General features: G+C 51.1%; 1 protein-coding gene across 7 annotated transcripts in view; it reads left to right on the top strand.

Annotated features, from left to right (window-relative positions):
* LGR6 (leucine rich repeat containing G protein-coupled receptor 6) overlaps window positions 1–16,578 on the top strand; it is a 127,629-nt gene that overhangs the window by 9,717 nt on the left and 101,334 nt on the right. The window contains exon 1 of one of the 7 annotated variants that reach the window (XM_063793660.1): window positions 12,535–12,642. The exons of the other annotated variants lie outside the window; for them this stretch is intronic. Coding sequence (XP_063649730.1) covers window positions 12,560–12,642 — 83 coding nt within the window. The 5' untranslated portion in view covers window positions 12,535–12,559. Of the gene's footprint in view, window positions 1–12,534; window positions 12,643–16,578 lie in introns of those variants that run through there. 7 annotated transcript variants of the gene reach the window in all.

Here is a 16,578-nt window from a genome sequence, read left to right as displayed (position 1 = left end):
TTGTGAGGAGCAAGCATTCATTCATTCATTCATTCAATCACTCATTTGTTCATTTGACAAATGTGGATTGGATGCTTGCCCTCTTTCCTCTCCCCTGGAGCCTTGGAGAGAGAGATAAGACAAGCGCAAATAACTGACCTGTTGTAGGAAGTGAGAAATAGACCTAGGCAGGGCCAGATACTGCGCAGCAGGCGGGGCACAGAGGAGGGAACGCTTGTGTCTAACTGATGCTCCTAATGCGGAAGCCCCTGAAAGGCGGTTGTGGTGCAAAGGAAAACCCACAGGCCAAGGAATGGGAAGACCAAGGTTGACACTTGTTTGTCAAGTGTCAATAATCATCTCTGCCCGGTGAGTTGTTGCATGAAGCAAGATCCTCCTTGGGGGGTGTTTAGCACAGAGGGGGTGTGATTTTATTCCCTGTGAAAATACCAGGTAGTGTTATGTTCACTATGTCTTTGTAGGGTGTGTGTGTCCCCATCTGTCTGTATGTTTGTCTGATTGTGATGCTCTACTTCATCAGATTCAGGGTTCCTTGTGGACAGAAGCTGTGTTTCTTTGCATCAGGAGAGGGGAACTCTTTTAGGGCAGGGGCCATGCCTCCTCCTTCAGTCTGGGAGCTTCCTGAAGGCAGGATCTGTGCTCGTCGTTCCTTTTCTTGGGATCACATCACACACACCTCCTTCAAGCACACACACACACCTCCAAACACACACACACACACACACCTCCACACACACACACAACCTCCAAACACACACACACACACCTCCAAACACACACACCTCCACACACACCTCCACACACACACACACTTCCACATACACACACCTACACACACACCTCCACACACAACCTCCAAACACACACACACGCCTCCACACACACACCTCCACACACATACCTCCAAACACACACACACACCTCCACACACAACCTCCACACACACACCTCCAAACACACACACACACCTCCACACACACACCTCCAAACACACACACACCTCCACACACACATCCACACACACACACCTCCACACACCTCCACACACCTCCACACACACCTAACACACACCTCCACACACACACACCTCCACACACACCTCCAAACACACACACCTCCACACACCTCCACACACACCACACACACACCTCCAAACGCACACACATCACACACACATCTCCAAACACACACACCTCCAAACACACACACCTCCACACACACACACCTCCAAACACACCTCTTTCAAACACACACACCTCCAAACACACACACCTCCTTCAAGCACACACACACCTCCAAACACACACCTATCACACACCTCCTCCAAACACACACCTCCAAACACACGCACACAGCTAACACACACCTCCTCCAAACACACACACCTCCTCCAAACACACACACCTCCAAACACATGCACACACCTAACACACACCTCCTCCAAACACACACACCTCCAAACACACACACACCTCCAAACACACACACACCTAACACACACCCCCTTCAAACACACACCTCCAAACACACACACACACCTAACACACACCTCTAAACACACACACACCTATCACACACCTCCTCCAAACACACACACCTCCAAACACATGCACACACCTAACACACACCTCCTCCAAACACACACACCTCCAAACACACACACACCTCCAAACACACACACACCTAACACACACCCCCTTCAAACACACACCTCCAAACACACACACCTAACACACACCCCCTTCAAACACACACCTCCAAACACACACACACACCTAACACACACCTCTAAACACACACACACCTCCTTCAAGCACACACACACACCTCCAAACACACACACACCTCCAAACACACACACCTCCTTCACACACACACCTCCAAACACACAACCTAACACACACCTCCTTCAAACACACACACACCTAACACACACCTCCTTCACATACATCCAAACACACACACACCTAACACACACCTCCTTCAAACACACACACACCTCCAAACACACACACACCTAACACACACCTCTAAACACACACACACCTAACACACACCCCCTTCAAACACACACCTCCAAACACACACACACACCTAACACACACCTCTAAACACACACACCTAACACACACCTCCTTCAAGCACACACACACCTCCAAACACACACACCTCCAAACACACACACCTCCTTCACACACACACCTCCAAACACACAACCTAACACACACCTCCTTCAAACACACACACACCTAACACACACCTCCTTCAAACACACACCTAACACACACCTCCTTCAAACACACACACACCTAACACACAACTCCTTCAAACACACACACACCTCCAAACACACACACACCTAACACACACCTCCTTCAAACACACACACCTCCAAACACACACACACACCTAACACACACCTCCTTCAAACACACACACCTCCTTCAAACACATACATCCAAACACACACACACCTAACACACACCTCCTTCAAACACACACACACCTCCACACACACACCTAACACACCCCTCCTTCAAACACACACACCTCCACACACACAGCTAACACACATCTCCTTCAGACACACACACCTCCAAACACACACACACCTAACACACACACCTAACACACACCTCCTTCAAACACACACACACCTCCGCACACACACACCCCTAACACACACCTCCTTCAAACACACACACACCTCTCCAAACACACACACCTAACACACAGCTCCTTCACACACACCTCAAAACACACACACACCTCCAAACACACACACTCACCTCCAAACACACACACACCTAACACACACCTCCTTCAAACACACACCTCCAAACACACACACCCACCTCCAAACACACACCTCCTCCAAACACACACACACCTAACACACACACACCTAACACACACCTCCTTCACACACACACCTCCAAAGACACACACACACCTAACACACACCTCCTCCAAACACACACCTAACACACCCCTCCTTCAAACACACACACACCTCCACACACACGCACACACCTAACACACACCTCCTTCAGACACACACCTCCACACACACACACCTTACACACACCTTCAAACACACAAACACACCTCCACACACACACACCTAACACACACCTCCTTCAAACACACACACCTCCAAACACACACACACCTAACACACCCCTCCTTGAAACACACACACACCTAACACACACCTCCTTCAAACACACATACACACCTCCACACACACACCTAACACACAGCTTCTTCACACACACACCTCCAAACACACACACACACCTAACACACACCTCCTTCAAACACACACACACCTCCACACACACACACCTAACACACACCTCCTTCAAACACGCACACACCCTCTAAACACACACACCTTCTTCAAACACACACACCCCTCCAAACACACACACACCTCCAAACACACACACACCTAACACACACCTCCTTCAAACACACACACACCTGCAAACACACACACACACCTAACACACACCTCCTTCAAACACACACACCTCCAAACACACACACACCTAACACACACCTCCTTCAAACACACACACACCCCTCCAAACACACACACACCTAACACACACCTCCTTCAAACACACACCTCCTTCAAACACACACACACCCTCCAAACACACACACACCTCCAAAGACACACACACCTAACACACACCTTCAAGCACACACACACACCTAACACCTCCTTCACACACACCTCCAAACACACACACACCTAACACACACCTTCAAACACACACACACATCTCCAAACACACACACACACTTAACACACACCTCCAAACACACACACCCTCCTTCAAACACACACACACACCCTCCTTCACGCACACACACACCTCCAAACACATACGCACACCTCCTTCAAACATACACACACACCTCCTTCAAACATACACACACACCCCTAACACACACACCTTCTTCAAACACACACACACACCTCCTTCAAATACACACACACACCTCCAAACACATACGCACACCTCCTTCAAACATACACACCTCCTTCATACACACACACCCCTAACACACACACCTCCTTCAAACACACACACCTCCTTCAAACACGCACCCGTCCTTCAAACACACACACACCTAACACACACACACACCTCCTTCAAACACACACACACACCTCCTTCAAACATACACACACACCCCTAACACACACACCTCCTTCAAACACACACACACACCTCCTTCAAACACACAGCCCTCCTTCACACACACACCTAACATGCACACACACACACCTCCTTCAAACACACACACACACCTCCTTCAAACATACATACACATCCTTCAAGAACACACACACGCACACAACACACACACACACACACAACACACACACACACACACACACCCCTAGTATGGGTCTCCGCCTGCAGGGGGCGCTCAGGACAGGACTGTAAACAGTTCCTGTGTATGCATTTCATTTTTTCTCCCTTCTCTCAGCTCCAGATCTGGGGCAACCCAGGGTTGGGAGTGTTTGAGGATGGAGGACACTGGATCAAGTGTCCAGGAATTGTGAGAGTTGAGGCAGTTAGGGGCTGTAAACTAATCCGCTGCCTTTGTGGTGGACAGAGCAGATTAGGAGACTGGGAGGAGACGAGAAAGGAAGGGAACCATTGTCTAGGACAAAAGCAAGAGAGAATGAGCATTGCGACAGGACCTGGGCTCCCACCCTCACTTACCTGGGGCCAATGAGAGCTCAGGACCCAAAGGAGTCAGACCCGGGAAACAGATCACCTCTCAGGCCATCCTGGACCCGGCCCCCCAGCGCAGTTACCTGCTTCAGCATGTGTGACTGGGTGGCCAGGATCCCTTCACAGACATGCCACCCATGCAGTCACACAGGGCCCTGTGCTTGGGCCATTGCTCTGCTGTTGCCATGTTATTTTTTTGGTTGTGTGTGTGTGTTATTTTATTTTATTTTTTTGAGACAGGATCTTGCACTGTCACCCCGGCTGGAGTGCAATGGTATGATCTCCACTCACTGCAGCCTCAATTCCCTGGGCTCAAGTGATCCTCCCACCTCAGCCTCCTGAGTAGCCGAGACTACAGGTGCACACCACCACAACCAGCTAATTTTTAAGTTTTTTTAAAATTAAAAAACTTAAAACTTATAGTGGGGTCTCACTATATTGCCCAGGCTGGTCTTGAACTTGCTGGGATTACAGGCGACAGAGCTGCGTAAATTTTTAATAATTTTATTACAAGGGGCCCCACATTTTTATTTTGCACTGGGTGCTGCAAATTATTTTTTTTATTTATTTATTTATTTATTGAGACAGAGTCTCGCTCTGTCAACCAGGCTGGAGTGCAATGGCGCTATCTTGGCTCACTGCAACCTCCGCCTCTCGGGTTCAAGTGATTCTTCTGCCTCAGCCTCTCAAGTAGCTGGGATTATAGGCTCCTGCCACCATGCCCAGCTAATTTTTGTATTTTTAGTAGAGACGGGTTTTCGCCATGTGGCCAGGCTGGTCTCGAACTCCTGACCTCAGGTGATCCACCCACCTTGACCTCCCAAAGTGCTGGGATTACAGGTGTGAGCCACTGTGCCCGGCCGGTCCTGCAAATTATGTAGCCCTTTCTCCCCTTAACCTAGGGGCTAGGGCAGGAGGGGATGAGAGGAAGGGGTCTCCCTCTCAGGGATGCCACAGGGGAGATGAGGCAGCCTTTGTCCAGATGGGCAGGAGGTGGCCCCAGGACTAGAGGGGAGACTGAGCATCCTTGGGTTGGAGGTGCTTCTTGGCCTGAGCGTGGCATCTGCAGGGGCCAGGGTCTATGGGGTGCATTGTGCTAGAGTGGGCACAGGGGGCACACCAGAGTCTCAGTGTTTCTGGGAATGAGGCAGTTGTCAGGCTCTGGCGGGCAGGGATTCTGCTTGAAAGGGAGGGCAGAGGGCCCATCCCACAGATGTCAGATCCTGTGTGTGTTGGCCTCCTTCCCAGTTTCTTATAAATCTAGCAGAGTGGGTAAGTGCACAAACCCCAGAGCCACTCCACCTAAGTTCAGATTCTGGCTCTGCCTTTTACCAATCCTTGGGGAAAGATTTACCCTCTTTGTGCCTTAGTTTCCTCACCTGTAATAGAGGGATGACAACGATGCCCTTGTTAAATGAGTTAATAAATGCAAAGTGCCTAGAACGGCGTCTGGCACACAGTAACCATTCAATGGATGTTAGCTATTATTTTTCATTTATTCAACCTATGAATATGTATTAAGTATACACTTAGTAGTAGGCACAGCTGTGCTAGGTGCTGACACTAACTTTCACTGCAAAAAACAGAGTCGCTGGTCCAGCTGTGGAGATAGATTCTTAGTAACGCCCCAAGTGAGCGCCTGGACTTGGGAAATCCTACCACTGACCTGCAGAGCCCTGCTGGCTCAGCCTCTCCCTCCAATCTCCCACCCTCCTGCTGCAGTTTTTCTCTGTCCTTTGGAGTGAGGAGCTGCATGAGTCCTCTGAAGGAAGGAGGTGCTTCCAAAGTTTCCCTCCTCCAATTTCGTCGCAACCCTCCTGACTCCAGCAACTGGAACTTTAGGTTTGTTCTCTGGTGGAAGTGGGATCAGGAGACCCTGGGCTAGGACGCTGTCTTTGCTGCCAACATGCTGAGTGCCTTTGGACAAGTCCTCTGATGCCTTTGGGTCTGTTTCCTGTGGGGTGAGAGTTCCTGACCCCAGGATATTATAGAGACAAATGATGGTGTATAAAGAAAGATACAGAGAGGGGAGAGAGAGAGGAGAAGGAGGAGAGAGAGAGAGAGAAGGGGCATGAGTGAGCCAATGAAGAGGAGACTGTGATGTGAGGGAGGTGCCAGGGTCCCCTGAGATTTGCAGTGTTCACTCCGTGAGACTTGAGATCCCAGGGGCCGGGACAGGACATGGCCATCATCAGCATCTCAAGGGCTGTGTGCCTACCCAGAACAAGGCCCCCCATTAACTATGTGCAGCCAGTGGAAAGAGGAATGCCTACCACCCCGCCAGCCGACGCCACGCCAGCCCTCGCCTCGTTGCCCACTCCCCTCCTCTAATGCAGAAGCCCAGGGTGCCACCTCCCCCTCTGCCTGCCCTGCCTCCACCTGCCAGAAAGCATTAGCTTCACTGTCTAGATTGGCATGGGGGCACAAAGGCACCATGTTGTGGGGCCCAGGGCACCTGCTGGGGGTGGGGCTTGGGGTCAGGAAATACCTGGGCTAACTCCTGGAACCCTAGCATGCCCAGTGCCAATGAGCAAATGGCCCTAGAGCCATAGGGGTAAAGAGTGTAGTAAGAGGGGAAGGCTTGGAAGCTCAGAAACTTGGCCTGGGGAGCCCTTCTGACACCTTACTCCAGCCCCTTACCCCTAACCTGGGCTGGGACCTCCAGATGGGCAGATCAAGTCATTACACCCCACCATTTGCTTAGTGTTTGACCCCCTGGGAATGTGATCACTGGGAAGTTCTTCCTAGAGTCCCTCCTCCTTCCTATCATAGTGTCCCCAAGTTTCCCTCCTATTTTGGCCAGAGGGGAGAGAGCCCAAAGCTAACCCCTTCTTTGTTAGCCCCATAGGCAATGGTGGGGTGACCTGGGTTTCATTTCACTTTCTCCATGAGGAAGGGATCCTGGCCTGTAAAGGCAACCTTGGAGACGCCACACCTGCCATCCCCAGGGATCCTGGAGGGGCTGCCTGCTGCTGAGGAGGTCAGAGGCCTCTCCCTGCTCCTCCTCAGAAATCCACACATCCACTCAGCCTGCCCGCCCCACAGTGTTCTGGGCTGCAGCTAGTCCAGGCAACATCTTTGTGAGAAATAGAAAAGGGTGCCCCTTGCCCCAGTGGCCCTACCACGTGGGGAGCGGGCAGAGTTGATGAGTAGGGCAGGAGCAGATTTTGTCCTCTGGTTGGCCCCTTGGCCAGACACCTTTGTCTAGACCAGGCCACAGTGGCATATTTCTATGAGTCAGCCTGGTCAACACTTAGTTAAAAAAAGTGATTTAAAACATATTTATAAAAGATTGCTTAAAGGAGGTTTATTCTATGGATTCCCTTGGATATCCTAAAGCCTTTCACTCGAAGTATGGTTCACAGCCCAGCAGCATAGCATCGGCATCATCTGGGAGTGTGTGAGGAATGCAGAAGCTCAGGCCTCAACCCTGACCTACTGAGCCAGAATCTTCATTTTAGGGTTTGCCAAGCACTGCCTCAAGCTTATTCATGGAATAAGTCAGATCATCAGTGGAGCTTCTGGACAGCCACTCTCTACTCCATCTCCTACAGAACTGCTTTTACCTAGTTTGTACTTAGGTGATGCACCATTGGTTTATATCCAGGTCTATAAGAAACAGCCCTATGGACATCACGGTTGATTTACTGCAAGGATGTGGTGAAGAAATGGGTTCAGACCAGAAGCCTGCTGCTCTGGTGGGGTATTTGGAAGAGGCAAGGAAGCATCAGTTTCATTTAGGATGTAAGGGGCTGACTGAGATGTCTCTTCCTCTGGGAAACCTTCCCTAATCCCTCAACTCTGGGGGAGGCCTCCCCTCTGTGTGCCTGCCCTGCCCCAAGGCTCATTCCCTTGGGTTCTGATTCCTGGTTACTTGTCTGTTTCTCAGACCAGGCTGGGACCCCCAAGAAAGCAGGGGCCTGGCCACCATTGCTCTCCTGGTATCCTCAGTGCTGGCCCAAGCCCTCTGCACATGGATGCTCAAAAATATTGGTGGAATGAGTAAAGAGATGAATGAGTGAATGAATGAATGAACAAATGACTGGCCAGAGGCTGGGAGGTACAGAGCAGAAAAAAAACAAAAACAAAAACCCTAGGCTGGAGCAGATGGACTTATTTGAGAGAGAGGGAGGGAGGGCAGCCCTCTTCAGACCTGGTAGTAGCACTAACCTGGCTCCACCGCAGGCAGGAGCCCGAGGTGTGGCTTCCAACCCAGACGGCTGCGGTGAGGATGGAGCCGCACTGGGGAGCCTCTTAAGCTGCCAGCCAGTCAGCTCGTGGCCAGGCTTGGGTTTCATTAGAGTGAGACATCTGTTCTATAAACCCTTCCACTTAGAAGCTTTTGCCTTTCCTATTCAATCTCTTGATTTTTTTTAAAGAAAACTTCTTTTGAAAATTTCCATCCAATTCCAAACAAGCTAGGACGAACAAAGGTATGTGCCTGCCCCTAGGCTTGGATAGAGGACTCTAGCAACTTGAGGCTGTGGGTTCTTGAATCTCCACAGTGTTCCCGACACTTGCCTAGGCTCTGAAGATCCCAGATAAGTAAGACTTGAATTTTGCATTGACAGAGATTACGATTGGGTCAGAAAATTACCATCGTGTGCATTAAGCATGAGGCAGGAGACAAGCATAGGCTGGTTGTGGGGGCACTTAGAAGGTGGCTAGGATGGGGCAGCAGTGTGAAGGAATGTGTCTCATTGTGGAATCCTGTGAAGATCCAGGGAGCTGGGGCCAATGGCCAGTTAACCCTGGGAGAGAAGTCTGGCAACACCAAAGCCCATGGCCATGCCAGCAAATCTCAAGTGTTTATTGAGCATCTACTATGTGCCAGAGCCTGGGGAAACTGCTGGGGATACACAGATAAGTATGATGAAACAATATACAGAAATAAACATCCAATTTCATTTAATGACATAAAAACTGAGAATTACTCACGGGATGCCATGGGAACCTAGAGGGGAGCCCTCAGAAAGCCTGAGGTTCACGAAGACTTTCAGAGTTTGTTTTTTTGAGACAGAGTCTCACTCTGTTACCGAGGCTGGAGTGCAGTGGTGTGATCTTGGTTCACTGCAACCTCTGCCTCCCAGCCTCCCAGGTTCAAGCAATTCTCCTGACTCAGCCTCCCAAGTAGCTGGGATTACAGGCATGTGCCACCACACCCGGCTAATTTTTATATTTTTGTAGAGATGGGGTTTCACCATGTTGGCCAGGCTGGTCTCAAACTCCTGGCCTCCAGTGATCCGCCTGCCTTGGCCTCCCAAAGTGCTGGGATTACAGGCGTGAGCCACTGCGCCTGGCCCAGAGTTTGTTTTTTTAAACTAAATATAATATACATAATAGAAAAGCATACATATCATAAGTGTATAGCTTGGTACATTTCCATAAGCAAATACACTTGTGTAACCAGCACCTGGACCAAGAAAGAGAACATCATCAGCTTTCCAAAAGCCCTCCACCCCCATGCCCTCTGCTGGTCACTACCCACCCCCACAAAGATAGCAACGATCGTGATTTCTAACAACATAGGTAGGCTGTGCCTGTGTTTTGAACCTTATCATAAATGGGGCATTATTTTGCACCTGGCTTCTTTTCCTCACCATGTTTGAGGATTCACCCATGTTGTTGCTGGTGGTCGTAGTTCGTTCATCCTCATTGTGGCATGGTACTTACTATGGGTGAATACAACCCAGTTTACCCATTCCACTGTCGATGGGCAACCAGACATGTTCTAGTTGGGAGTATCATGGCTACCACCGCTATGAGCAGTTTCATACGGTTGTCTAGTGAGCATATGGATGTGTTTCTGTTGGTTAAGTCCCCAGCAATGGAATTGCTGGATCAGAGTAGATCCGAGGGAGTCTCAAGGGGGTGAGAATGACTTTCCTAGGTGGAGAAGTGTGGGATGGGTCACTGGCTTGGGCCAGTGATGGAGGGCGAGCAGAGGGAAGGACAGGAGGAAGCCACAGTGGGAAGAGGGGCTTGAGGACCAGCAGCACACCGAGGCTCTGCTGATCGTTCCCCGCTTACCTGGGTTAGTTTCCAGTGGCTGCCGTGACAAAGTACCGCAAACTGGGTGGCCTAAAACAACAGAAGTTTATTCTTTCACAGTTCTGGAGGCCAGAAACCCGATATCAAGATGTCAGCAGGGCCACATTCCTGTCAATGACTCCAGGGGAGAACCCACTGCGTGCCTCTTCCAGCTTCTCGTGGTTACCACATCACTCCGATCTCTGCCTCTGTCTTCACCTCACCTTCTTCTCTGTGTGTGTGAGCTCTGCGTGTCTACACAAGGGCAATTGACACTGGATTTACAGCCCACTCCGATAATCCAGGAGGAGCTCCTCATCTCAAGATCTCTTACTTAGCTACATCTGCAAAGGCCGTTTTTTCAAGTAAGATCATATTCACAGGTTCCAGGGATTATGAGGTAGACACACCTTTAGGGAGGCCACCGTTCATCCACCACACTTTCCCTCACTCCCATGCTAACACCCCCAGCTCATTTCCCCCCTTGGCACAGCTCTGAGGCAGGCCACTTTCTGATGGCAAATCATGTCTCTCTTGGCCAGCTCAGGCCAAGCTTCCTCCAGGAAGCCCTCCCTGACCCACAGGTACTTGAGATTCCTCCAGCACTAATGTATAAGGCTCTGTCCAGCAGTATCTGTGGGTCTGAATCTCTCCTCAGACCGAAGTTTCCTGAGGGCAGGGAACACACACTGTTCACATGGGCACACACACTTTCTCCAGTGCTCATCCAGGGCTCTGCATAAACTGGCTCTGGCAATAAGGAACTTGGGCTGAAGGCACCTTTCCAGCAGTGTCTGGTCCAGCCCAGGGCATCATGCCCAGTAACAGCCCCGATGTCCAACACTTCCCCATGCCCTCTTCTCCCCCTAGACACTGCCACCTTAGGGGTCCTGGCTGTTACCTCGTCCCAGGGCCTGACTGGTAGTCTTAGTTACACACACAACACAGGGGAGGGAGGAAGGAGCTTGGGGCAAAGGGAGGGAGTCCAGCCCTTTGCCTTTCCTTGGAGAAGGCAAGGGAGACAGGAATGCCTTTGGCTGGGAGACCCTGGCCAGAGATCAGAAGATCAAAGGATGAGAAGATCAGGGGCGAGGCAGGTGGCACTCACTTGGAGGCACCAGAGAGAAGCGGCAGCTGCTGCCTCCTAAGGGCAGGGCTGACCCAGAACGCCCTCCTCTACCCACAGCCTCCCCAGCCTATCTTTCCTAACTTTATAGCCCTGCTTCTCCACCAGGAGGGGCTCTGTTGGTTACATGCAGGTGAGGAGAGGGATGTCCACTGACATTCATGCTACACCCATGGGTTCTCCCATTTAAACCTCACAACATTATCTCATGGGGAATATTAGATACTATTTTATAGATGCAGAAACTGAGGCACAGAGAGGAAAGGAACTAGTCCAACATCAAACAACTGCTAAGCGTTAGGGCCAAGATATAAACTCTGGCAGTCTGACCCCAGAGCCACTGAGGATTACATTATAAGGGCAGGCAGAGAACTCTATTCAGTCCAACTGCAGCATGAGGGAGTGAGGCTAGGTATCAGGAAGGACTTCTTGTTGGGCAGGTATTTTAGATCCAGATCTTGGATCTAGTCTTTCTATAGCTCTGATGAACCAAATAATTCGGGAGTTAGGGAAGAAGGCAGATGGGTGGGGCGCTATCCAGAGGGAAGGGCATACGAGAGAAGCGGCAGAACGAGAGAGGATCAGCGCGGAGGGTGGCGGGCACTGGACCGCAGAACTGGCACTCGAGGTCCCAGGGGCCGGAATGCGCTTGGAGGGAGAGGGCCACTTAGCGCGGGCGGGACAGAACCTCTCCCGGGCTGGGAGTGCACGGCGCGGTGCGCCCAGGTGGGCTTGGGGGAAGGGTGCCGAGCTCCGGAAAGTTCCACAGGTCCTCCGCAGCCCTGGGGAGCAGGACCCAGAAACCGACGCGACGTGTGGGGCGCTACCCGGGCCGGCCCTAATCCCCCTCCATTGTTCCGGGAGCCGAGGCCGCCTCCCCACTTCCGGACCCTTTCAGCCATGGAGCGGGCGGCGCGGGCAGGGGCGGGCAGGGGCACGGCCAGGCGGGCTGGGGTGGGCAGGGGCGCGCGCGCGAGGCTGGTCCCCGCCCCCGGGGCCGCCGCTTAGCTCCCGGGTACGTGCGTGCAGCTAGGGGCTCCACTGAACCACCTGGCGTGGGTTCGCGCTGCCAATTCTTAACTTTGTGACACAGTGGGAAGTAACTTGATATTTCCGAATCTCCGTTTCTTCATTTAAAATGGGAATAAATAATGCTTCGTTCCCTGACCTATTAAAAAGGATCAAATTAAATGAAACCAAGGATGTTCAAGAGCTCTATAAACTGCAAAGACGTGGAGTGGGGGTCTGGAGAGGCGGAAAGGTGGCGAAACCTCTTAATTTTGCTGAACCTCATCTGTAAAATGGGTCAGTGAAATCTTTAGCACAGTGTGTGATCCAGCAAACGTAGCTCTTTTTATTATATGCTCTGAACTTTATCTTCTGCTCTTTTCCCCTAGATTCAAATTGAGTCTGGGATCCTGTCCAATTTAGAAAACCCTCTGGCTAGGGTAGGGGTAAATGGTGTTTGGGTGCACCTGGGTGTGTGTGTGTGTGTGTGTGTTGGTGAGTTGAGTTGCTGGGTTGGGAAGGAGGGTGCTCTGATGTAAAAGAAAAGCTCCCATCTGGGATGGGGTTAGTGAGGGTGGTGAGGGTGGTGGGGGTGGTGAGGGTGGTGGGGGTGGTGAGGGTGGTGAGGGTGGTGGGGGTGGTGGGGGTGGTGGGGGTGGTGGGGGTGGTGAGGGTGGTGAGGGTGGTGGGGGTGGTGAGGGTGGTGGGGGTGGTGAGGGTGGGACTTTGAATAGAGGGCTTTCTCCAGTTTTCCACCCCCAGACACACCCTGCCTGTTTATCCATGAAATAAAGGCAGCAGGACAAGGAGCTTCAGCTAAACAAACAAGGCTCAGAGATGTGGTCTGACTTCACCTCCCCAATCCTTGTGCACCCTAGTTCTTCCCACCTGCATCAGCTCCACCCAGTTCCTCTTCTGGGGGCCCTGGCTGAGAGCTCAGGGATTTCCATGCGAGGAGGGAAGTGCAGTTTTTACCCATGGAGAGGTCTGATCTAATGGGATATCTCAGTCCTTCTTTCTAAGGGGCTTCCAGTCTGATAGGGTAAACAGAATTCATGCCCACATACCTCCACACACAGAAACAGTGCCCTCCTAGATGGAGCTGGAGATCAGAATGAGGGCTAGAAGAGACGCTGGTGAGTCAGGGGAGACCAGGCTTAGCAGGATTGAGTGGGCAAGTCCTCTGATGCACAGCCACTGCCGTTTTCATGTGCTGGCTTAATTCCCTTTCCCTCCTGCCTCAGAATCTGTCTTCCGTCCCTCCTCAATCCCTTGTCCAGGACCCGCAGGTGGGGTGCCCACCCCTCGGAAGCTGTAGAAAATGAGCTTTGAAGCTGTGTGTGTATGTGACAAGGACAGACAACTGGGAGCCATGGAGGAGCTCCCAGCCTGTCTGGGGAGACCAGCCGCATGAATGAGCAGTCTGAGATTAGGAGATGACAGTTTTAATCGAGCACAGGATCGTGTGGCCTCACTTTGTGACTGAACCTGCAGAGATCAGAGTCAAAGGCCAAAGGGATTAGTCTGAGGAAGCCCTGTGACACTTAAGTCCCAGTCCCAGCACTTGTCACTCAGGCTTGTAATTGTCCACTCTGTTGTCATTGTCCCCACTTACTTGGCTCTTTGAGGACAGGGAGCATCTGTGATTGGACTTTGCCGCTTCGTCACCTAGCATAGTGCCTGATGTATACTAGGTGCTCAATAAATGTTGAATAGATAAATGGCTGCATGACTAAATGAATGGTTGAAGGTTGGAGGCTTCTTGCAGGAGGAGGTACTTGAACTGGGCTTCAGTAAATGGTTGAGTTGGGTGGTGATGCTCAAAGGTAACATTTGTTGGTTACTTAACATGTGCTAGGCACTGCCTAAGCACTTTACCAGGGAGGAAATTAAGACAAAGACAGGTGAAGTAATTGTCCAAAATCGCAGAAGCCAGTAAGTGGCAGAGCTGGAAATCAAACACAAGTCAGTCTGACAACAGAGGCTGTACCATTGCTGCCCAATAGAATGCCCTGCGATGATGGATGTGTTCTAGAACTGTGCTGTCCAATACAGGAGCCACTAGCTTTATGTGGCTATTGAGCCTTGAAATGTGGCTAGTGCAGCTAAGGGACTGCATTTTAAATTTAATTTTAATGAATTTAAATATAGTCACAAGTGGCTAGTGGCCACTGCGCTGGACAGTGTAGGTCTTGCGTTGTCTCTCAGAGAGGTAGTAGAGAGCAGAGGGGGCCCAGAAGCAGTCCCCCATATTTTCATTCCTCTCCAGAGGCTCTGCTCTGTCATACTCCTGGGCTGTTCTCAGGTCATACTGTGGCTCCGGCTGGGCCTGGGAGGCCTGGGTCCCTTTAACTTCTCTGCCTGTGGGTGGCATGGCTTGGCAAGGAGGAAGGAGCCATTGAGGGAGAAGCACACACACACATTATGCAATCCCGGTGCCACACTTTGCTCTTGAGAAGCTTCTCCTGGCTCTGGGCACAGGCAGGGGAACACCTCCCCAGGCTCTCTGAGAGCCACAACTAATTGCATGGGGGCAGGAGTGACCTTTTGCACCTGACCTGCTGTAACACTTCTGACTGGGATTCAGGAACTTGTGTGGGCCACTCCAGCTTCGCAGCTGTGCCGGGGAGAGCCAGAGATGTCCCCTCAGCCTGCGATGGGCCTTAGTCCCTCCCAAGAGGATTCCCCTGCAGTGCTGAGGGTGGGGACCGGCCCCAGAACTGTCTCCATCTCCTCGCTCTGCCCAGGGGCCCACACCCTTGGCATGCTGTTGCTATCAGATTAACCCCTTTCAGTAAGAAGAGGTCAGAGCAATACGATTTAACCTGAAGTTGGTTCCTGTGGTGGTGCCAAACCATGATTTCCCAAATCTAGCATTTTTGAGAGAGAGGAACCTCTCCTGGGTCTCGTCCCTCGCTGACCTTTCTCTGCCATCAGGGTTTTAGGAGCCCCACACCACATCGATGAAACACCACAATGCAGTGGACAGTCTCTGACTTCTGACTTCCATGGTCTTTTAACTCAGGGCAAACAAAACAGAACAAAACAAAAAACTCCACCTTTTTGTTTCTCTCCCCTGACTTTTAGGAATGTCTTCCCCTGCCTTTATCCCTCCCAGCCCCACCTGAATGAATTGGGTCACCTTCGGGCGACACTGTGGGTGCCCAGCATCTCCCTGGCTCAGTCTGACCTGCACAAGGTTTGCCTTTGCTTAGCAACTGCCAGGGACTCTCTCTCCCCTCACAAATAACCCCCCACTCCAGGCACCCCTCCAGCTTCTCTTTTACTATCTTCCCCCACATCCTGTCCTCTCCATCACAAACCCTCCTGCCACTCCAGGCAGTCTGGGAGACATTCCTTTTACCAACAAGGGAGCCAAGAAAGGGCAAAATAAAGCAATAGCCCTTTTATTTAAAAATACAGCATTGTTCTCACACAGGACTCTGTGCAAAGCCAGAGAGAACAGGTTGTGCTCTTATGTGTGTGTGAAGATAGACACACTTTTTCCTGATGGAAGTACACTCCCTTGTTTGGATATTTGTGAAAATTGCAAAAAATCTGAGACAACTTTGTGTCATCTTGTGTGTTTGGAATCTCAAAGATGATAGCTAGTATTCAAGTCATCTCTGATAAGAAGGTGCCATCTAAAGTGGG

Source organism: Pan troglodytes, chromosome 1 (assembly GCF_028858775.2).
Source record: "Pan troglodytes isolate AG18354 chromosome 1, NHGRI_mPanTro3-v2.0_pri, whole genome shotgun sequence".
Lineage (NCBI taxonomy): Eukaryota > Metazoa > Chordata > Mammalia > Primates > Hominidae > Pan > Pan troglodytes.
This window is presented reverse-complemented; position numbering and strand designations above follow the sequence as displayed.